The following is a 23054-nucleotide window of genomic DNA, read 5'->3' as shown; positions in this document are numbered from 1 at the left end:
CAACACAACATGTTATGTGTTAAATCGAGTGTTGATTAGGCCTATTTTGAAGAAAACCCCTTATGAGCTTTTCAAAGGGAGAAGGCCTGTTTTAAGTCACTTAAAATTATTTGGACATAAGTGTTTCATTTTAAATAATGGCAAAGAGAAACTTGGCAAGTTTGATGCCAAAGCGGATGAAGGTGTTTTTCTAGGTTATGCTATACAAAGCCATGCATATGGGGTTTATTACAAGAGACTAATGACTGTTGAAGAGTCCATGCATGTTGTATTTGATGAAACTAACCTAAAGCTGCAAGATCAAGTGTCAAAGAATGCAGATGAAGATGATTTACTGCAGGAAAAGAATTATGTTGCAAAAAAGCAATTTGCTATAGAAAAGCAATCAATTGAAAAAGAAAAACAGTCGACTGAAAAAGCTACAAATAACAACTTACCTAAGGATTGGATCGAGCCTAGAGGATTATCAAATGACAACATTATAGGTGATATTAAACAGGGAGTATCCACTAGATGCAGACTTGTATTTTGTGCACATGTTGCTTTTGTATCTCAAATTGAACCTAAAACTGTGAATGATGCTTTAAATGATAGTAATTGGATTGTTGTTATGCAAGATGAACTTAATCAATTCACAAGAAATGATATATGGTTTCTATTTCCTAAAAGCGATGACATGAATATAATTGGAACTAAACGAGTTTTTAGAAATAAAATGGATGAAGATGGTAAATATAGTAAGAAACAAAGCTATACTAGTTGCTAAAGGGTATAATCAAGAAAAAAAACATTGATTTTGATTACCATAAGCATATGTTTGCATGTGTAACTTTAAATTGCATCAAATGGATGTGAAAAGTGAATTCTTGAATAGTTTCTTAAATGAAAAAGTGTATGAATCACAACCTCCAGGATTTGAGGATCATCTCTATCCTAACCATGTTTTCAAATTGAAAAAGGCCTTGTATGGTTTGAAACAAGCACCACAATAGTGGTATGATAGGCTAATCAACTTTCTTTTGTCAAAAGGTTATGCTAGAGGTGTAGTTGATAAAATACTCTTCATTAGAAAACATGAAAGTGATGTTATACTTGTTTAAGTGTATGTAGATGACATCATCTTTGGCTCAAATAATAACATCTTGTGTGAAGAATTTGTTGCAGCTATGCAGGAATAATTTGAGATGTCCATGATGGGTGAGCTTACCTACTTTCTAGGGTTGCAAGTCAAGCAACTCTAGCATAAAACATTTTTAAGCTAATCAAAATACTATTTTGACTTGTTGAAGAAGTTCAAAATGAAGGATTGCAAGGAAGTTGCCACTCCAATTGCAGCAAATTGTCTGATGGATGATTCAGTTTGCCACTCCAATTTCCAACCAGTTGATTCAATCAAATATAGAGGGTTGATTAGGTCTTTTCTCTATCTTACAGTAAGTAGGCTAGATATTCAGTTTGGTGTATGTTTGTGTGGAAGGTTCCAAGCAAATCCAAAGGAGTCGAACCTAAAAGTTGAAAAATGGATTTTAAAGTATATGAAAGGAACAACTATTGTCGGTTTATGGTATCCATCTGATTCTAACATAACTCTTAGTGGTTTTTCAGATTCTGACTATGCAGTGTGCAAATTGGATAGGAAAAGCACAAGTGGCACTTGCCACCTACTTAGCTCAAGTCTAATCTCATGGAATAACATAAAGCGAGCATGTGTGGTGCTCTCCACTACTGAAGTTGAATATATAGTAGTTGGACATGGATGTGCACAGGTCATATGGTTGAAACATCAACTCTTGGACTATGGTGTAAAGCTAAGTAAGGTACCCTTCTATTGTGATAATACTAGTGCCATCAACTTAACCAATAATCCAATACAACATTCTAAAACCAAACATATAGAGATTAGGCATCATTTCATTCAAGATCATGTTCAAAAGGGAGATTGTGAAACTCAATTTGTTAAAACTGAAAATCAATTGGCTGATTTGTTCACAAAACCATCAGTTAGAGATACGTTTAACAAGCTAAGAACTGAACTAGGCATATTAAACATGAAGAATGTGGTCTAATGTGTTTTTATCATGTTAATCTTATGAATCCATGCATTGATTTCATTAAAATAAGCTAATGTGTGCATAAACTAAAAACGGTCATATTTAGCCTGTTGATTTTTCATTTTTATGTGTTGATTTCACTTAAATTCGTCTCTGTTTGCAAAAATTTTGATTTGTCAAACTTTCAGTCTGTTGATTCTGAAATCAATGCGTTGATTTCACTTAAACAGTTACGTATGCAAAAATCATGATCTGTCAAAAATTTTCAATTTGTTGATTATGTAAATCAATGTGTAGATTTCACTTAAGTTGCCACTGTATGTAGAAAATTTGATCTTCATGAATTTTAATATGTTGTTTTCACAATTTTATGTGTTGATTTCATTAAAACTATATCTCGAAATATAAAGTTCAATTTCATGATTTTTAATCGATTGATTTCTGAAATCAATCTATTGATTTCCCTTAACCAGATTTTGTGTGCATTCTTTTGTGAACTGTTAAATTTTTAGTCGACTAGATTATAAAATCAATGTGTTGATTTTACTTAAACTACAAATTTTTGAATGAATTAAATTCTAAAGCTGACCTAGTCAAAGAGAGCATCTTGTGTCAGGTATTATCTTCCCTTCACAACTATTGCATCAACCATGTGTTGCTTTTTCTAATTTGTTTCACCAAAAAGCATTGTGGTGTGTAATTTCAATGTGACTTTGGTAACCTAAAACAAATTAAAGAAATTAAATTTGCACCCTTTAATCGATTGTTTCTGAACTTCAGCCTACTCAATTATGAATACTGCACATGAATCACTAATCACGAGAAGGTTTGAACCCACAACCATTCAATCATAAAGCAAGCGCACAACCAATTCAAACAATTCATGTTTTGTGATTATTCCTATAATTTTAGGATTACATTATCACTAATCACGCTCAAACATAACTTTAAAATAATACACATATTAAAATAACATACTAATCCATAAAACTCGAAACCAAGTCCTTTCACACAGACAAGTACTCTAAACCATTTGACCTAATACTTTTGCATGTCATAATAATCCACAATAAATGTCATAAAGGCTCCTACTACCCGCATTTATTAAATAATTATTTATTTAGTTATTTAAATTTCTCGAGTCTTACATTAACCATTGCAAGACACCCCTACACTTTGAAATATTTGAAATGTGGTTCTCCTTTTTTTTTTGGTAACGCATAAGAAATTTATCAAAACCTTTGTAAGGAATTAAATTTGAAGATATGACAAACTATATATAAAGTTTCACCCTTTATAATTTTAGGCAAGCTAGAACTTGTCGAATAACATTTACCATATCAAAGCATTTTTTTTTCTTTCACTACACCATTAGATTAACACTATATGAAGATATTACTTAATGAATAATACCATGAGTTTCGCACAAAACACTCATTTATACAAACATGTATTTTCATCACTTCCCTTTTTAATTAATTTTGTACCTCAATTTTATAATTGAATGGTCTCTAACCAAACTTCTCAATAATTTTAGCAATAACATGTCATATAACACAACTTTCAACAATTGGAATAATCAAAGAAAAAGTTACTTAATATTTTATTACAAGATAAAGGTACTTAACTCAAACAAATCATTACAAATATATCCTTTACCAACCAAATAACATGTCTAGAAATAATAATCTTATTGCACTTGAAAACCACTTCATAACCTTGTTGAGCAACAAGGAAGTTTCTAAATCCAGAAACATGAAAACCTCCTTTTTTTCTTTAAAAAATAAATCTAGAAGACAAGTTTAATTTTACTTGATCATCCCCTCAATTTCTTATATGAAGATAATATTTTTATGAGTACACACATGATTATAAGCATGATGTCAATTAATATAATTCATTTCAATTTCATGTGTTAAACAATATTTTAAAATTAATAAATTTGATAAGAATTTTTTTAATATCAGTAATTTTTTTTCCATAAAAATATCAAGCTAAAAAAATTTTTCCATTGCAAATGCATAGTTTAGTTCAAGTGTTTTTCATAACACAATAGTAGTTTTAATATGACAAATTATTCGTTCCTTTCTCAAGATACAATAACTCATCAGATCAATCGAGTATAGCGAAGGATCTCTAAACCTTATGAACACCATTGTTTTAAAAGATAGTATAGAGAAGAAAAGAAGTGCACTTTTGAGAGAACTCTAGTGTTTGTTGTGACTTTCCCCATGTACCTAGGTGGTATTTATAGGTAGAAAAGGAAGATACGAGAGTCAATTGTAATAAAAAAAATATAGTCGTTAACCATAAAAAACATTAACCCATCAAATTAAAAGTCCATGAAAAATATTAGTAATTATTTATTTTTTAAAATTATATTAAATTTTTCTAACACAACATTTAGTTCAGAATAGATGTGGACATTCCATTAATGCAAAACTCCCAAGTAAAAGAGGAGAATTAATGGTATTGGGCAAAACGTTTAACATCCAATTTCCTCCTCCGTACTTCAAGCTTTGTGGAAAACATGCAAAATATTTCAAGGCTGAAGCAACTGTATGTATACGTCATAAAGCTCCTTTCAAGTTAAAACTTGGAAAGAGATATCTGACGATGATTTAACTATAATGTGGAAACATATGAAGGTTAGTATAACTTTATTAATGTAAATGTATTTAGTTAATTTTTATTTATCTATTTGCTGTATTTTGGCAATGATCTATTTGGAACTTTTTATTATTTTATCACATATAGTATATGCATTATGTTTGAAGGAAGAGGATAAAGAACATGCAATGAAACAATTGCAAAAGCAATATAGGAATAGACATCACCACTTGTATCAAACAGACATTCAAAATAAAGGTAGACCAAATGACGTACATCTTCAAGATTGGAATTGGTTAATAAATAACAAGTGGAATGATTCAAATTTTAAGGTAAAGTTACTCCCTTTTTATATCTATATGTTAAAGTTGAATTTTAATTTTTATGTGCTTTTATATTATATATTAAATTATTTCTACATTTAAAGGAAATGAGCTTGAAAAATAACACTAGTCAAAGTAAACAAGAGACTAAATCAGGTATTGGCACAAAATTAATTTTCCAAAAGGCATTTGAGGATGTAAAACTACTATTATGTTTTATGGGTACTAACTTGTGCAAATTTTAACTAGGTTTTATAAGATTTGTTTTATATGTTTCACATATACAAGTTTGTTTTTGTTCTTCTATTTAATCTAACATCACATTATCTTCTTTTTTTCTTTTTTTCAAAAGAAAGAAGAATAAAAAAGTGAGGAATGGCCAAGTGTAGTGGAAGTATGGAAAGCTACACGTATGAAATCTAATGAAAATTTGTGTGTTTCCAATGGAGAAGAAATTATGGTAAGTAAAAATATACTCTAACTTTTATTTTAATATATACAAGTTATATTTTTTTCTTGTTGATGTTTTAAAATTTTAGTATATATATTTGAATTATGGGTAAAAATTTTAAATTGAAATATATAAATATAGGAAGATTCAGAGACCTCAACTTATTTTATGATTTCGTTCAAATGTTGACTTTTTTAGTGTTACCATTGCCATCAAATTTACTTTATATTTAATACTGAAGAAATCATCCAACAATAATTAATAATTAAGGTAACTAACATATAGCAGTAAATTTACTTTATATTTAATACAGAACGAAGAAATCATCCAATAATAATTAAGGTAACTAACATATAGTAGTAAAATATATTCATGTATCTATCTAGATGGGATACATATGTCGTAAAATTCTCACGATACAATATAAATATATAATTATAATTCTACAAATCCAAATAACTAAACATACTTGTTAGACTTTACTGAAATAAAAAAAAAAAAGATATAAATTATTTACAATAAAACTAGTATTTTCAATATATACCGTTGCTTTCCGGAAATCATTCATATATGAAGAGTTTTCAATTTTTAAAATAATGTTTGTACGTTTCTGTATTATACATGTATATATAATTTTATTAGATTTTCACAAACTGTGAAATACAATGATGCTCTTCATCTTTTATTTATCAAATATCTCTCTTCATCTTTTATTTATCAAATATCTCTTCCATTTTTTTTTTGTTTTCAAAATTATAAACAATCAAATTATTTACATATATATTTTATCTAGATTTGAGTATATATATTTGAATTATGGGTACAATTTTAAAATTGAAATATGTAGATATAGGAATATTTAGAGACATCAACTTATTTTATAATTTCATTCATATGTTGACTTCTTTAGTGTAACCATTTTTCGAATTTACTTTATATTTCAAATGTTTCTTTATTTGATCTAATCAAAAATTACTATTAATAAATATTTTAAATGTTAATTATTTTGTCTTAATATTACATTGGATAATTTGAAAAGTGTGGGTGAAATGTGGGTGAATACGAGGAAGAAATTTCGAAAGCACATGTACCATTGGTTAAGCATTTTTCATTTGTACTAGGAACAACACGAAATCATTCACAAGATATGGGAACGATATCAATCACAAAGAAAAATATAGAGGACAAATTATACAAAATCAAGTGGAGAATGCACAAAAAAGAGCAAGTGATCTAGAGTTAGAAGTTCAAAAGTTGAATAGCATCATTCAAAATCAACAAGAAACTAACACTCAACTTCATAATGAATTGCAATTTCAATGACAATTAATTGAAGATCAAGAACTTGCTTTGAAATTTCAACGTGATCAAATGAAGCAAGATATACAAACAGAGATGAAACACCAAATGGCTAATTTATTAAGAAGCCAATCATTCAGTGGATCAAATGTTCCCTCAAAATGAAGAAAGTTGTATCATTAATATTTATTTTTTTTAATTAATGAGTCTATAATTTCATCTTTACATATTTCTAAAGTATTATTAATTAATTCTTTATTGATATTAAAGCTTTACTTTGTTTTATTTTGTAGGATCAAAATATTTGAAGACACTACATTTATTGGTATTTTTAAGTGTCTATTTAATTTAATTGTTCTACATTACAATTCAATCTCATTTCACATATTATTTATTTGGATTTATTGTTGAACATTTTAGTTTGTCATTTTAAACGTAATGATACTTTGTGTTTACATTTTATGTTATTTTATTTTAATTGATATTTATTTTAATGGATACTTTATTTTTATTTTAATTGATTGGTATATTTATCATGATGTTGTAAGATAACTATATATTATTGTAATTTTTAATAATAATGATAAATGATAAACTACAAATAATTAAAAATAATTTTCACATAAAGTTTTACAACATACTAATAATAATAATAATAATTAAAATTAATAATAGTGACAACTAATTTATTTTCATTCTCTTTTATATTTGTGATATCTAGTTATCATCACTATTACATATAATATTATAGTGACAATAACTGTATCATTGATGTCTTATATATTTGTGACATTTTACTATTGTCATTGTTACTTTTGTCAGAATAAAATTTGGTTTTAGTAACATTTAAGATTATTGTGACAAGTACAATAATGACAAAGGTACTAGTGACATCTTAATTATTATCACAAGATGGTATTAATAACATATTTATAATTTTAGTGATGAAATATAGTTACTTTTTCTTGTAGTGGACCTATGAAGCTTTATTGTGATAATAAATATGCAACTAGCATACCTCATAATCTAGTAAAACATGACAGAACCAAACATATTGAAGTAGACAAATATTTTATTAAAGAAAAGTTTGACAGCGACATGATTTGCACATCATATGTTTCTATTCAACGATAACTTGCACATATTACCAAAGGGCTGAACAATAATCACTTCAAGAAAACATGTAAATAACGTCCAACTTAAACCTACCCAAGAGAAGAAAATGGACCCTTTTGCGTCCGTGAAGAGTCTGTTTACAACACACCCATTATAACAGGAAGCTTTCTATCATTAGCGTGTACAGTGACAAAGGACTCAAAATAGAGACGGTCCGGCCCACGCAAGAGAAGGACTCTAATTTCTTCTAACACAAAAGTATAAATAGTTGAACTGACATATTGAAAGCAAAATAAAGTCGGTCTAACCAATGCTACGGTACCATATTTAAAAAAATAGTATTTTAAGAAGGACTCTAATTTCATCTGAAACAAAAGTATAAATGGTTGAACTGACGTACTAAAAGCAAAATAAAGTCGGTTTAACCGACGCTACAGTGCCATATTTAAAAAAATAAATTAGTATTTTAAGAAATACTGAAAGCAAACTGGGTAATAAATTAATAACCAAATTAAACATATCAAACGTAACATAAAAATCACAAATGAAAAGTATCATAAAAATTATAAAAACATATGAGAAGTAACATAAGAAATGCAAAACTTGTAGCCCTAGCCTTGGTAAATCCAAAGAACTTAGACATATCAATACATTCGGTTGAAATTATATCAATACATTCAAGGTTCGGGATCTCAAAGAAATACAACATATTGCCTAAAGCCAAAGTGAAAAAGGATCATGGAAGCAAAATAAAAAATTAGGATAAACAATCAGAACTTCCACACAAAAACTGATACTAGGTTTACTAACATCTACTCTGTGACACCAACCTTCTTAACCCGCACCTTCCACCTCACCACCCCTAACATCATTAGTCGAAGCTTCCTCCTTCACGAATTTGAGTCTGGGAGGCTTAAGTCGTCTAGCGTCAACACGAGTTCCTTCCGCTTCACCAACTTTTTTCTGCCTCCACCGCTCCAAATCCTCTTGAACGTTTCCCCACTCTGCTTCAAGAGTCCGTGCAGGAACAACACAAAAAATTCGTCACCAAAGAAGGAAGGAGGTTGTTTTGGTGATGCAATGGTTGAAGAACTTTTCCTATTTGTTCAATAATGAAATATAGAGAGACCTTAGTTTGAGAGATGATGTATGTTGTGCTGAGAGAAGAGGAATAGGCAAACTAGTAATGGAAGAGAAAAATGTTACTTAGTCTTGGAAGATGAATCGGTTCTTTAATTCAACATTTATTAAATATTTAATTCATATATAAAATTACTTTAAATTTGAATATTACTTACTTTTTTATTATAGTAATATTATAGTAAATGTTTGTGGCAGCTTTACGATTTCCATTTAATATTTAAATATAAATTTTGAACTCTAAGAAAGGGAAACCACAAAATTAGAGAGGGAAAAACTCTCAGGAAAGAGAAAGTAAATTAATGCTTTTTATTTTTTTTCATTTACCATGTGTGGCTTTGTGATGGCTATAATTTGTATTAGGGGTTAGCAAAATTACTCCACCTGACTGAACCCGTAAAACTCGAAAAGTAAATAATGGATTCGGATAATGATTTTTTATTTCGGGTTGAATGAATAAATTTATTTGAATAAATATGATTTTAAACAGTCGGGTACGGATATTAGATTAATTTTTCGTGGATATCCGACCCGACCCGAAATCAATACTTATCCAATTAAAAGTTTTCAAAAACCCTAATTTTTTGCTGCCCACTCTTCTTTCTTGTTCTCACTGCGTTGCCGCCCCACTCATCTTTCTCTTTCTCTCTGCATTGTTTCTAATCAACAACACCTGCAACCTTCATGCATATTACTTATTTCTCTTGTTTTGATGGATTTGAGGATTCAGAGGCATACGAGAGGAGAGTGAGAAGAATCTTTGAGAACTTTAGAAATTTGAGTCTTGTTAACAGGTGGTTTTGGAGTTGGGATCTTTACAATTATGTGAGAAGCGTTCATAGAACACCAAGTTTGGATGAGTCTCCAAAGCGTGTGGTTAGGAGCAAGATCGGGGTAATCCAACAAGGTTTCGTTTGGTGACAAGGCATGTGGTATTTTTCTTGTAAAACAACTATGTTTTGATGCTTTAACAATCATAGGTGACATATCTGCTTCGATCTGTGTCTGATCTGCGTCGTGGGTGATAGATTTACTCTTATCTGTGTCGTGGATGACGAATTGCTCCAATCCGTGTTGTAGATGGTGGTGCGGTAGCGGTCTACGAAATGACTTGGTGATGGATAAAAGCATGACGGTGGAGATGATGAAGGAAACCATGGCTATAATATGATGAATGTTCTTCTCTTCCTCCTTCGAATTTTTCATTACGGATAACCCGTATCCATATTTACATTTAACCGTATCTGATAAACCCGAACCCGCAATACCTGATAACATAAACATATGAATATGGATTTCTTATTTTGAATTCGAATTGGGTCAGATTGGCCTTCTTGAACCCGAATCCAATCTAACCTGACCGTTGCTCACCCCTAATTTGTATAATTAATTTTCTTTATTTTACCAAAGTAGAGAGGTTGAAGCACATGCTAAGTTAAACAACTTTTTAAAAATTTTTCATTCTCATAAGAATAACAAAGAAGAACGTTTTGATCAATAAAAAAATATTGTTTTTAAGCGGGTTTAGTCAATGCAAACATGTAATTTATTTTTAAAAATTAAAATATTATTCATATATTTAAGTTTCATCGATTTAGAGTGGGCTTGGTCAACTCTAATATTTTTACTTTATTTTGAGTTGTTGAAGAGTCGATAGAACTGACTTTAATGTAGTCCATTTTTTCACGGACACAAATTTATAAAAGCTATTAACTTGCATTCTTGTAGTGAATAATTTTGAAAAAATTATATGTAAGTTGGGAATGAAAAACATATTTCTTCACTGGAAGGAAAATGTTAAGATATTTTAAGAAATTTCTGTTGTTACTCTTATTTATTATTGTTCCTCATGAATAATGATCGATCTGGAACAAATACAAGTTTACCTCTATTTCTCCTTAAATTTCACTCTGCCCTATCCTTTATCACTTTTTCTCCTTTTATCCTTTTACTTGTTTGAGCTCTCCTGCTTTTCCCAAGTTCCCCTTTTCTCGACCCTCGTCTCCCTTCGGTTTCTTGTCGTTTTCCTAATGTCCTTCTTCCATATCCCTTTGGCCTCCCTTACCATTAAGTCAACACTAGTGGAGAATAGGCCTTCCAAGACATTAAATAAAGATGGTTACCCAAGTCCCCTCTTCGATGTTTTTCTAATTGATCATATATAATGATGATTAGAGTTAAAAATTGTCATCGTTTCTCTAACTCACCGTATATAACGACGGTTTTGTAGGACAACCATCATCATAGACGCCTTTCATTTTCACTTTTACACAGAATTCACATTCGTGACCTAGTTTTTAACTACACCCATTTTCTCTGTAGCTACACTAGTGTCATCGACGCAAGCTGCTACCGCTGACAAGTTCACTCGCCAAATTGCTCTCTTCTCTACTGCCTGGTTCTTATTTCATCTCCACGAAGTTCGCCCCCTTGGCTCGCCTCCATCGCTGTGTTCGTTCACTTCTTTGCCTCTGCCTCTCACCTCTGTTCTTTGTCAGTTACTGCTTCTTTTCACCCTTTTTAAGTGCATGAAGGAAGGTTCACGCATTCGCAAACCAATTTGCAATGTGAAATGTCAACGTTGCCTCTTGTTTTCCCGGTCTTTTTCTCCGTTCTAAGAAAGCTCTCCGGCTAAGTTTTCTATTTTAATTTTTATTTAATTTAATTACTATATTTGTTTGACTAGTACGTAATTTTATAATAAAAAGAGTATATTCTTTTTTACACTCATGTTATAGTATATTAAAATGTTTTACTTTGTAATTCCAAATATACGAATGATTAAAAATATTTGTTCTGTAATACGTGCTGGGATTGAGTCCGAAAATGTCCGATTTTTGACAAAGAACAATAATTTTAGTTTTTCGTTTAAGATTTAATACGATTTGTCTGGTATTTCTGTTTTGGAAAAAGGTATTGGGCTAGAGATATTGGGCCTAGCCCAATATTATAATAGCCGACCAGTCATACGATGTATTCAGCGCGTTGTATTTCTGTATATTTTATTTTTATTTTCAAAATTATTCGGAAGAATTTATATACATATATTCAATATATGTAATGAGAAAAAGCCACTGAGAATCATTTTATTCTCTTTTATCCTTAAGAAATATAAGTTCCCAAGTTATTCATATAAATTGAACTGGGAGATAATAAATAACTGTGAAAATTGTTTAAATCTCATAATTTGATTTTAAACTATTAAACTAGATGGACAACGTTGTTTCTCTGAACAGCATCACGGATGAGTTTGAGCGATTGTTCAAAATCATCACAAAGAAGGTAAGGATCGGGAATAACAAGTGGGTCCACTGCTAGAGAAATGGTCATCTTGTTAGCATAACTTTGGAAATGGATTGTAAGTGCCTGTCAAACAAATAAAGAAGGGTACATGTACATTACACTCATCATCAAACCCAGAGTTAAAACTATGAATGAGTGAACACTCACTTGAGGGTGTCCATAAACACTAGGAGCAATGTATGCCACCGGATGACCCAAGAAGCTAATTTCTTCCACAGGTCCAGCCACATTAGAGAAGGCTATGCTTGTGTTAAAGAGAACTCTTTCTGTTATCGCAGCAGCAACCTACAACAAACTCCAAAATGAAAGAATACTTCACACATCATGAAAAACACATCAATTTAAGCTTTGTTTTAAGTAAGGTTATAAGATTGGTTCGATGAATTTTAAAGGGATAAAAGAAATAGTGAGTTCAATTCATTCACTAATAAAATACTAACAACTAATATTTTTCGATATTACTAACAACTAATATTTATCTATAAAAATACGTAGAGTCCTGTGACTAATACCTTGACACCTAATAAATTGAGCACTGCCTTTGCACAAAAGTAGGAGCAAATTGCTTCCAATGAGTGCTTCTTTCGGTCGATTCTATCCTTCGCTTTACGAATGTATTCCAATGGATTTTCATAAATAGCTATATCGAACGGGAGGATTATGTATCCCATAATATTTCCCCATCTTACTTTTGATTTCTCTGCCATCATATCAGCTAGATCCTAATTACCACAATAATAGTCAGGACTTAATTATCCTATTTAAAGAAAAAACTATCAAGATAAATTAAAAAAATAATGGACTTTATATAATATTTCCAATTGGATCTTAATTATTCCACAACCACACTCACCTGTATTCCACCAACAGGTCTAATGTTAACAAGAATTGATGCCCTAAGGCGAATGTTCTTAAGGGCACTTGATCTCCCTTTGGCACCATTGAAATTTGCTTCCTGATCTGTTGGGGGTCAAGTTCCGAAAACAATTTATTCATATGTCATTTGTCTGGTGCAGATAATTTGCAGCATTCGTTAATGATACAAGTTTTAATAAAGTTGAATTGCAAGAAATATAGAACCTTACCATATGCTCGATTCAAATAGCGAGTGAGAGCTGCTTGTGTTACCCCCAACAAAACATCATTCACGGTCTAATTATCAACATTTAACAAAAGTGAGAAAAAAAAAAATCAGTATCCAAATCATCTTTTCTTGAAGGAGAGTTGTGCATAAATACATAATTGGTTTTGTTTACAACATATCTATCAAGACCGTCTAAGATACAAGCCACAATAGGATTGATACTTTAAATTAAAATTATGTTTATATTCATTAACAACGTAAAATATGTAGAAATTATAAAAACTTAATGGTAAAACAAGTGAAAACAAAGTATGCAAAATAATTTGAAAGTAAGGGATAAAAAAAAGGGAAAGAGAAAGTAAATTACCGTTTGCATTTGATTCTTGATTAGCTTGATATCATCCATACTAACGGTGTGATTGACAAAGCGTTTGGTATTTAAGGCAACTCCAGGAGCACCTTTGAGAGGAGTTGGAGTGTCTCTAATGAAGAAGATGGTGAGAGTAAAAAGTAGCATATCGACGAGAGTGTGCCAAATGAGAAGTAGTCCCCACCAAATAGAGAAGAGCCATGAACGGTGGCGCTCGGAGTTTCTGTTTTTTGTAGGCACCGTTGGCAGTGCATGAGGGTCAGAGGTTTTGCGAGTGGCGGCAAGGAGGAGTGATATGAGAGAGGCACCATCACCCACCGAATGATGGATCCGAAATATAGCAACAGCTTCTGCATCTGAGGTTTTTATGTTGAGGAGGTGGAGTTCCCACAGGGGCTTCGAGAGGTCCAATGGGGTTTTGGTGAAATGGGAGATGTAATCTTCAACGAATCTATCTGGGTGTTCTATGTTAGAATCTATTTCGGGAACTATGATGTGGTTGTCTAAATTAACTGTTGTTGGGATCCATTTTCTTGTCCTTCCCTCCTTAACCTGAACAACAAACCACAAACAAGTAATTGTTTATTACCTCTTTTTATTTATTGTTTCACTCAAATCGACTTAAAAATAACCATTTTACTTACCTTGTTTATTTATTTTATATAAAATTTAAAATATCATAAAACATTTTAAAACTAATTATTGTTATTTATACATGTTTTCTTTTCATAAATATTAAATAACTCTTAGGCTCTACGTGTATAATAAAATTTAAAACGTCTAACACTTCTCTTTTCAAATGCTAGTTAAAATATGGTCATACTTCATATGTAAGGCCCAACTTCCTTTTTTTCTAATAACAAATCATGAAAAAAAAAATTTTCGTTTGTCATACAATGCTAAATCTTGATTTTACATCTAATAAGTATTACTACAAAAAAAATCTTTAATTAATGACTAAATAATTAATCACTATAGTGATCAATTTAGATATCAATTTATTAATTAAAAATTATTGATAACTAAAATAGTTTCAAAAAATTATAACTAGTCTCTAAATTGATAGCTAAAACAATTTATATTATGAATTGGTCTCTAAATTGGTCAGTAACATTAGTTATCATGGTTTTGGCTACAAAAAAAAATTACCTCTAAATTAGTATAATTAGAAAATTGGTTATTAAATTGGTCTTTAAATATATTTTAAAATCGGTCACTATTTAATAGTTTCATTGTAGTGTATTGTGATGCTCAAATGATATGCACATATATCTTACACGATCTTTGCACTTCACAAATATTTGTATGTTTATTCTATATGTTGCATGTCTTATGTTTGATCAAGAGGATTCTAACATCACATCAACAATCAATCTCTTAGAACATGAGCTAAACCTGATTTACTTCAACAACTCCCAAGTTTATGCTTTGTCAACTTGAAAAGGTCTATTTGCTTTGTAAATGACTTTCTACTTTTATGAATTCAAGTAATGACACCCTGTCCAATGGGAGATAACTACATTTAGCTAACAAGATGTTGCTTACTGAATAATCACATTTAATGCATATGCTTGGAGTTCATTTAATGCATCTTATAAGCATGCTCATCATATGTAAGGATGACAATCACATGAGTGTGAAGCTATTCAACAGCCAGAAATCGATTTGCAAATGGATATTTTCTTCTATGCATATATGAAGCCTTTCTTAAAGAAAAAGATTAAAAGAGTTCAATTTGCAAAATGTGATAAAATGTTGTCAAAAACTGCTTGAGCACTAAAATAACTTTATATAAGGACACTATTGTGTTTGCTTTAGTAAACTAGATGATAACATACCCCCTCGCCATGGTCAAGTACATTCAAGAAGAGATAAAGTCACTATGCAAGGTGAATTTCTATACATGTACCTTTTACCTTTGGTGGCCAAGGTGGAATTTTTAGGATTTTGTAGCTACACATTTTTTAGACACCTTTTCCTATAAATAAAGGTGTCTCACCTTTTCTAAAATTACTTTGAGATATGTAATGAAATGTTGCCAAAATTTTGTGTCATCATACTTGTCTCATAAGTCAAGGCTAGAGCATTCCATGTGGTCTCATCTAGCCACCCTTCTCTAAAGTTTGTTGGCACAAACAAGCTTGAAACAAGGAATTGATAAAGCCAAGTGCATGAAGATCTCATGTGATTGATGAAGATCGTTGAAGATTCACTTAAAGATTGTGTTTCTAGTGCATTAAATATGAAAATATTGTGTTAAATGTAATGATTAGGTGTTATATCATATTGGTAGACTATATGACATAGGTTAGATGTCTTGTTAGCCTTAGTGTGTCTTTTTAAATTTGTTAAAATGAGTTTTAACAGACTAAAAGGTTTGTAGTATATAGTTTCTGGTATGAATGCATTTAATCAGTTGAATTATTTTTTAATCGACTGATTTCACTTAAGTCTAGTGAAATCAGCCGACTGTACGAAAACTTCAACTGACTTATTTCATTTAAACCAAACTATATATGTTGCAATACACAACTACAGCGTGTAGATTGAAGATCTTGGTTGATCTTGGAGACATTTTGGCTTGTGAGTAGCTTGAAGAACACATGTATGGTTGGCTAGGGAGAGCCACCATCAGGTTTGGTTGTTCTTGTACCTCTGGTTTTTTTGTCTAACGTGATTTCAGGTCTATAAGTGTGATTCTTGTAGGGTGTGTGTCTAGATTTTTTTGTGAGTCAAAAATCTTGTAAGTTTCTTTGTTCAAAAGTGTAATCTTGGTGTGTGATTTGTAAAACTCTTGAATATAGTGGAAACCAAGCTCAGGTTGTCCTAGTAAACTGGATGTAGCTTTGTGATTGAGTGAACCACTATAAAAACAATTGTGCAATTCTCTTTCCCTTATCTCACTCACTTTGAATCACTTTAAAAACTCAAGAAAACCAAGTAATCCACTATTTGTTGTGTTTTAATGCGTTTTTGTGTAATCTGAGGTTGTATACTTGTTAGAAAAATATTGATTGGAACAAGTTTTGTACGTAAAAGATTGTTGTTTGAGTTAAATCTGTAAATTCTGTATTCTGAATAAATTCCCAGGATTTTAGCCGACTGATTTGAAATTTTAATCAACTATTACATAGCTCAAGAACAAATTAGTCTGCTATTTATTTTTTGACCAATTGAAAGTGTACTAGTCTGCAACTTTTAAATTCTAATTCTCTAGTCTATTTGATTTAATTGAAAGGGGTTTTATGCTTTCGAAAAAGTTTTAAACAGCTAATTCAACCCCCCCCCCCAACTTCATGGCTTAAATCACCATTTCAAAACTAACAATTGGTATCAGAGCAAGGTTCTTGAAATATATTCAAGTTTGATAAAATATATTTTGAAATGGCTGAAAATAAACTCTTTTTTGCTGAATGTGCCTCTATTCATAGACCACCCATGTTTTGTGGCATAAACTATCAGTTCTGATCACCCATGTTTTGTGGCATAAACTATCAATTATGGAAAATAAGAATGCAAATTTTCATTGAATCTATAGAGAAATGGATTTGGGATGCAATAGCTGATGGACCATAACCCCTAAATGTCTTGTTGAAAATAAGCAAGTGGACAAACCTTGGACTGAATGGACGGATGAAGAAAGAAGAAAAGCTCAATATGACTGCAATGCAAAGAATATCATCACTTCATCTTTGAATATGGATGAATTTTTTAGGGTCTCCCAATGTAAGAGTGCAAAGGAAATGTGGGATGTCCTAGAAGTTTCACATAAAGGGACGAATGAAGTGAAGAGAGCAAGGAAGCATGCCTTGATTCAAGAGTATGAGCTTTTCAAGATGCAAAAAGGAGAATGCATAACTAAAGTTCAAAAGGGGTTCACTCACATTGTCAACCATCTCATAGGTCTAGGCAAAGAATTTGACAAAGAGCAGCTAAACATCAAGTGCTAAAGTGTATTTATAGAAATTGGAAACCAAAGGTGACTGCCATCTCTGAATCTAAGGATTTATCCATCATCACCATAACTGCACTATTTGGCAAACTAAGAGAGCATGAGATTGAAATGTAAAGGCTAAGTGAGCTTGAGTCAAGTGAGAAAAAGGTAAAAACCATAGACTTGAAGGCTAGCTCCAAGAAGAGTGATGAAACCGAGGAAGAGGTAACTGAATCAAGTGATAATGAGAACTTGAATCTATTAGTCAAGAGGTTTGAGAAGTATCTCAAGAGGAAAGGCAACAAAGGTAATCAAAGGAGGTACATTTCTAAACAAAATGATTTAAGTTACATGCTAAAACCAATTCAACTTAAAAAAAATACATAGATTTATGTCGGACAAATGCATGGTGCTATGTAAATCTGTGTTTTCTTTTTCTGTTTAAATAGTGACAAATTTACATCGGAGAGTTGTTGTCTGACGTAAATTTACATCGAAAGTTATGTAGTCCAACATCTATTTATGTTAGAGATAACATTGTCTATCGTAAATTTACATTAAAGATAATGTTGTTTGACGTAAATTTATGTCAAAGATATTTTCTAATGTAAAACTATGTTATCTTCATTGACGAGTCAGACCTATACACTAGTGCAGAGAATAGATTTGGTCGTAGTTATTTTGGCCTTTTTACTGCGGGTTCATAACCAAGACATATCTTGGTGAGGTAAAAAAGGAGAGGTTTATGTCTCGGTTCATAACTGAGGCATATACGAAAATTATTGCCTCGGGTCTTACTTCAACCGAGACATAATAGACATCAAAAATTAAAAAAAAAATGCATTTTAGTTCGTGTTCTTTCATCTCATCCAAGTACATTTCCTCCACCATTGGCTTCTAAATCCAAACTCGAGCATTTATGAACCAATTTCAAACCTATTCCATTTCCAATTTTCAATACACAAAACACACATTCTAATAATCTTTGCAATGGTAAAAGGAGAAACTTTTACACAGTTGTTGAGTAAGCAACGTGCAAGCTTCATAGTGGAGAAGTTTCCTTTGCCCACAGTCTGACCTAGTTCATAATTTCTGACACGGGAATTTGTGTTGTTGTTGGTGCTACCCTCTAAGTGCTCCATCTTCTTCTAATAATAATATTTGGCTCGGGAATGTTCTTGGTGGAAGCATGTGTTTGTCGGAGTCCTTGGGGTAGCTGAAACCAAATAAGTTCAACAAGTTTCAAGGCAAAGAACCATGGAAATGGAAATGAAAAGTTTGAAAGATTGAATTTTGAAAGTGCTTATGGGTGGAGAAAGTGTTCAAAGAGCCAAGCACATAAGACAAAAACCTAGCACAATGCCTCCATCTACATACCATTCAATCCCGCGACAATGGAGGTGGCCCAACAACGCCCTGTTCAACGGCCAAACTGCGGCGGAGGGGTGAACGGAGTGGCTATGGCACAAAGTAGTGGAGTGGTTGGCACAGGGAGCGGTGGAGAGCCTGGCACACACGCGTTTCGCGTTGCAGAAGCAAGAAGAAGACGTTGAAGGAAGAAAGAAGAAGGTGCAGGAATAATGAACTGACTTGGGTTTTTTAACCCTAAAAAGCTCTATTGCCTCGGGTTATATATGACCGAAGCATAATGCTTTCATGCCTCGATTTAGTGGGACCCAAATCGTAAAAGTATGTGATCATTTTAAAATATTTATAGCGAGAAATTAAAAAATTTGAGAGAGATCTGTCTCATTTGTAATTATAATCGAGGCAATAACACCTATTCTGCCTCAGTTTTAAAGAGACTCAGGGCATAAAAGGTCACTTAAATTACAAAAATGTCACCGCATCATGATATGCCTCGTTTGCACCAGAATCGAGGCATATATGGCGTAGTCAAAACATAAAATTGCAATAGTGATATCAGATATAAAAAATTGAAAATAACAAATATAAAAGACCTTTGTTGATATTCTAAATAAGGTTCACATTTTCAATATTAATTAAGGAAAATTATTTTTTAACAAAGTTTGATTGACAAACTTTTGACAATGCACACGTGGCAGCACCTTAATGGATAAAAAAAAAAGTCTGATGTGACTTGAAAAAAGAAGAAAAAGATTTGGTGTGTGTTGAAAAATAAATTTTGTCAAACATTATAAAAAAAAGTTTGTCAAAATATCATAGTCCATTCATTAATTAATTATTATGAACCTTGAGTAAATTTATATGAAATAGAAAGTAAAAGGAAGGGCATTACACTCTAAGTTTATATGGCTATCTAATTAGTTATATTTTCTTTAAATAAATAATTATGAAAATAAAAGAATGTAAAATGAAATAATGTCCTTCCTAAAAGCATCCTTTATTTCAAAGTAATTATTTTTTAATATTTTAACAACATTAAATTCTAATATCGAGTATTTCAATTAACTTTTAATAAATAAAAGTTCGTTATTTATATTAAAATTTTAATTTTTAATACTTCTATCTTATGATTTCTGTAAGGGTATTTCCATTGTAAAAAATAATTTTTGAGAAACTATACTTTAGTACAAGGGCGGACCTTCTCTATGACACAATGGTCACCAAAAGATTTTTATTTTACTTTTTATATATATTTTTATATATTTTAAAATTATATTATATATATTATTATATTATTTATAATAAATTTGAAACAATTTCTCATTATATATATATATATATTATTTATTCATATATCTTTATTGTTTAAAAAATAAAATAAAAATCAATTTGATGGATGTTGATTAACAAAAAAATTAAGATTTTGTCTCTAACCATAAATTTTTTTCTCATTAAGTCATCAGTAAAGCATGACAATCAGAAAAAAAAAAAGTAAAAGATAAATCCAAATTCAAAGATTGAAGAACAGAGATTTTGAAAATACATTATCACAATATCTCTCATGAATCAAGATTAATATTCTATTATCATTTATCTGTGTTAGATTTATGATTTTCATATTATGATATTCTTCCTCATTCAAGTTTTTTCCAAATTAGTATGAACCCTAATTATGATTTTGAGATTCTTTTATGAAATTGACATGAATCCTAGTTATATTTTCCCCCAAATTAATATAACCCTAAATTATGACATTTAAAAATTGTGTTTTTTGCTACATACTTAAAATTTGGAAGATTTTATGATATATTTTGAAATGCATTACAAATTCCACTATAGTGAATAACCTTAAATTGGAACATAAATTAGAATATTCATTATATGTGAATTCAATAAATTAAAAAGATTTAAAATCAGAAAATATATAATCATGGTATGAAAATAGTCTAAATACAGGAAAATAATTTTATAAAAAATATATAATTTGGTATCCTAAATATTTTGTCCAAGTTTCACCACTGCTTTGGTATTATTAGTTTAACTAGAAACATTTTAAATAATTTATAAACTAAATAAATTAGACACTAGTTTATTAGAGGAAAATTAAATTTCTGGAAATAAATAAAATTTTAATTTAATTTATAATCATTTTGAAGTCCAGATAAAAAAAACGCATATAAAACTTTTTAAATTAGACAGAGGTACAACAAAATTTAATTATTTTAATAAAGATCTAAAATTATAATCAATAATAATAATAATAATATGTTTTTGTCTAAAAATATAAAATTAACGTATAGAACAACATTTATATAGTGAACACTGGCTGGCAGAGTTTAGTGGTGTGTGAGGGGGCCAGGCCCGCTTAATATTTCTTCACAAATATATAAGTTAATATATAAAAAGATTTTTTTTATAATTTTAGTATATTTTATATATTTGATACTCTCCTAATCATAAGAAAAATATAGCAATTTAAAATATTTTTAAAAATCTGCTACTGATAATTGGCTAGTTTTATTAAAGAAATTTTAATGAAAAAAATAGTTTATATCACATCAATCATAAAAAGAAAAGGAAATTACATTAATTGATAATTTTATTGTCAGGAGAGTTTTATATTGTGAAAATAAATAAGAAAAATGTTTATTTTGAGTATAAATGATAAAATTAATGTAAAATACTGGATACAGACCAATCTACCTAAAAGGGAGAAGAAAAAAAAGATAGAACGAAATCATTTCAACAATTTATTAATTGTGAATCAAATGATTTGCACAAAATATTAGGAGAGGATATAAGTAATTACTAACCAGCTTGCTGGTGAATCTTGGATGCTTGAGCAGTGTTTGGCATAAACCTTCTCTAATAACCTCAGGATTGATCCTTGTCTTCGACCCCATGCTGGCAATCACGTAACAGTTCATAGATGCTTCAAGAAACAACTTCCCTACTGGACTCACTTCTTCATTTTCCCTTGATGCCATATTTTCTCTCTTTCTGCCACAAACTAATGCTTCCAATATGGAATGTGTGTTTGTTGTGTTCTCACCACCTTAAGACCATTGCGATTCTCAAACTCATTCTTCAATGTAATCAAAATACCTAAATCAGGAAATTTGGCAGGAAATACGGTCACACTGGACATATTTCAAACCAGTGGCAGTGTTTTGATTCTTACGAGGAACTAGAGCGTGTGAACTCTTAGACAGATGGCAAGATTTGATAGGTTGTTTGGATATTTTGAAATAAAAGTGAATTTTAAATTTAAATAAACTCTACCCTATCAACTTGTAAATAGTATTCTATCCACTTTTATTCGTAGTCAATTCGAGACTCCCAACAAGTTTTTAATCTAAATAAATTAATAATAACGTGATGAATAAAATAAATTACAATATGAGTGATACGTTATACGCATTATTCTAACCTTTTTATACAATACAAATAGTTTTAATAAAAAGAAAAGTAAAAAGACAATATATAAAATATATAAAACGAGAGATACCTTTGGGTATGGTTTAATTTTGAATGTGGGTGGCCAGAACCATGTGTGTCTGCGTCTGAAAAAGAAAGCTAATTTGAAACAACCATACATATTAAAGATGGAGTTTGGAGTTTCAAAGTTGTGGTTGCGATTGGATGAAGGAGAAATTAAAGATGAGAAAGAAACGCTTACAATTAATTTAAATCACTTGCAGTGGCACTTTGAGGACCAGGAAAAAAGGGTGATGATGGGAGAAACCAATCCATCAATGAAAATGAAACCCATGATTATTCCAAACTCTGCAACTCACATAGTGGAAGAACATCTTACAGAATTTACGCAATTGTTTATGGGAAAGTCTAAAGAGGACAAACATAGTTGACTAAGTCATGCAAATAATTCAGATTTTAATACTTTAACCAGCTAATCTCTCCGCAGACTTGTAATATATAAACTAGTCTAATATTTGACTTTTACCATATTACTCAATTTAATTTCTTTTATTTAAAATAAGACAT

General features: G+C 30.6%; 1 protein-coding gene and 1 pseudogene across 6 annotated transcripts; one reads left to right on the top strand and one right to left on the bottom strand.

Annotated features, from left to right (window-relative positions):
* Positions 1 to 4517: 4517 nt before the first annotated feature.
* Positions 4518 to 6899, top strand: LOC146884242 (uncharacterized; annotated as a pseudogene).
* A 5149-nt stretch (positions 6900 to 12048) lies between these two features.
* LOC114193755 (wax ester synthase/diacylglycerol acyltransferase 11-like) lies at positions 12049 to 22834 on the bottom strand. Of its 6 annotated transcripts, none has more exons than XM_028083672.2 (9): positions 22729 to 22834; positions 22558 to 22625; positions 21863 to 22154; positions 13745 to 14299; positions 13379 to 13445; positions 13147 to 13253; positions 12806 to 13015; positions 12441 to 12578; positions 12049 to 12356 (listed from the first exon to the last, which is right to left on the bottom strand). In XM_028083672.2, exons 3-9 carry the CDS (start codon positions 22034 to 22036, stop codon positions 12192 to 12194), a joined length of 1416 nt encoding a protein of 471 aa, XP_027939473.2. In that variant the 5' UTR covers positions 22037 to 22154; positions 22558 to 22625; positions 22729 to 22834; the 3' UTR covers positions 12049 to 12191. The 6 variants fall into 6 exon arrangements, 5 of the variants coding, with proteins under 5 accessions (XP_027939473.2, XP_027939476.2, XP_027939474.2 ...); XM_028083675.2 differs by having other exon boundaries at positions 21863 to 22134; XM_028083673.2 differs by having other exon boundaries at positions 22558 to 22612; positions 22729 to 22819.
* Between the last annotated feature and the right edge of the window lie 220 nt (positions 22835 to 23054).

The sequence above is a fragment of the Vigna unguiculata genome, chromosome 8, assembly GCF_037176805.1.
Source record: "Vigna unguiculata cultivar grain cowpea cultivar isolate G323 ecotype 2 chromosome 8, ASM3717680v1, whole genome shotgun sequence".
Taxonomy (NCBI): domain Eukaryota; kingdom Viridiplantae; phylum Streptophyta; class Magnoliopsida; order Fabales; family Fabaceae; genus Vigna; species Vigna unguiculata.
Note: the sequence above shows the minus strand (reverse complement) of the source record. Positions and strands in the feature narration are given on the sequence as shown.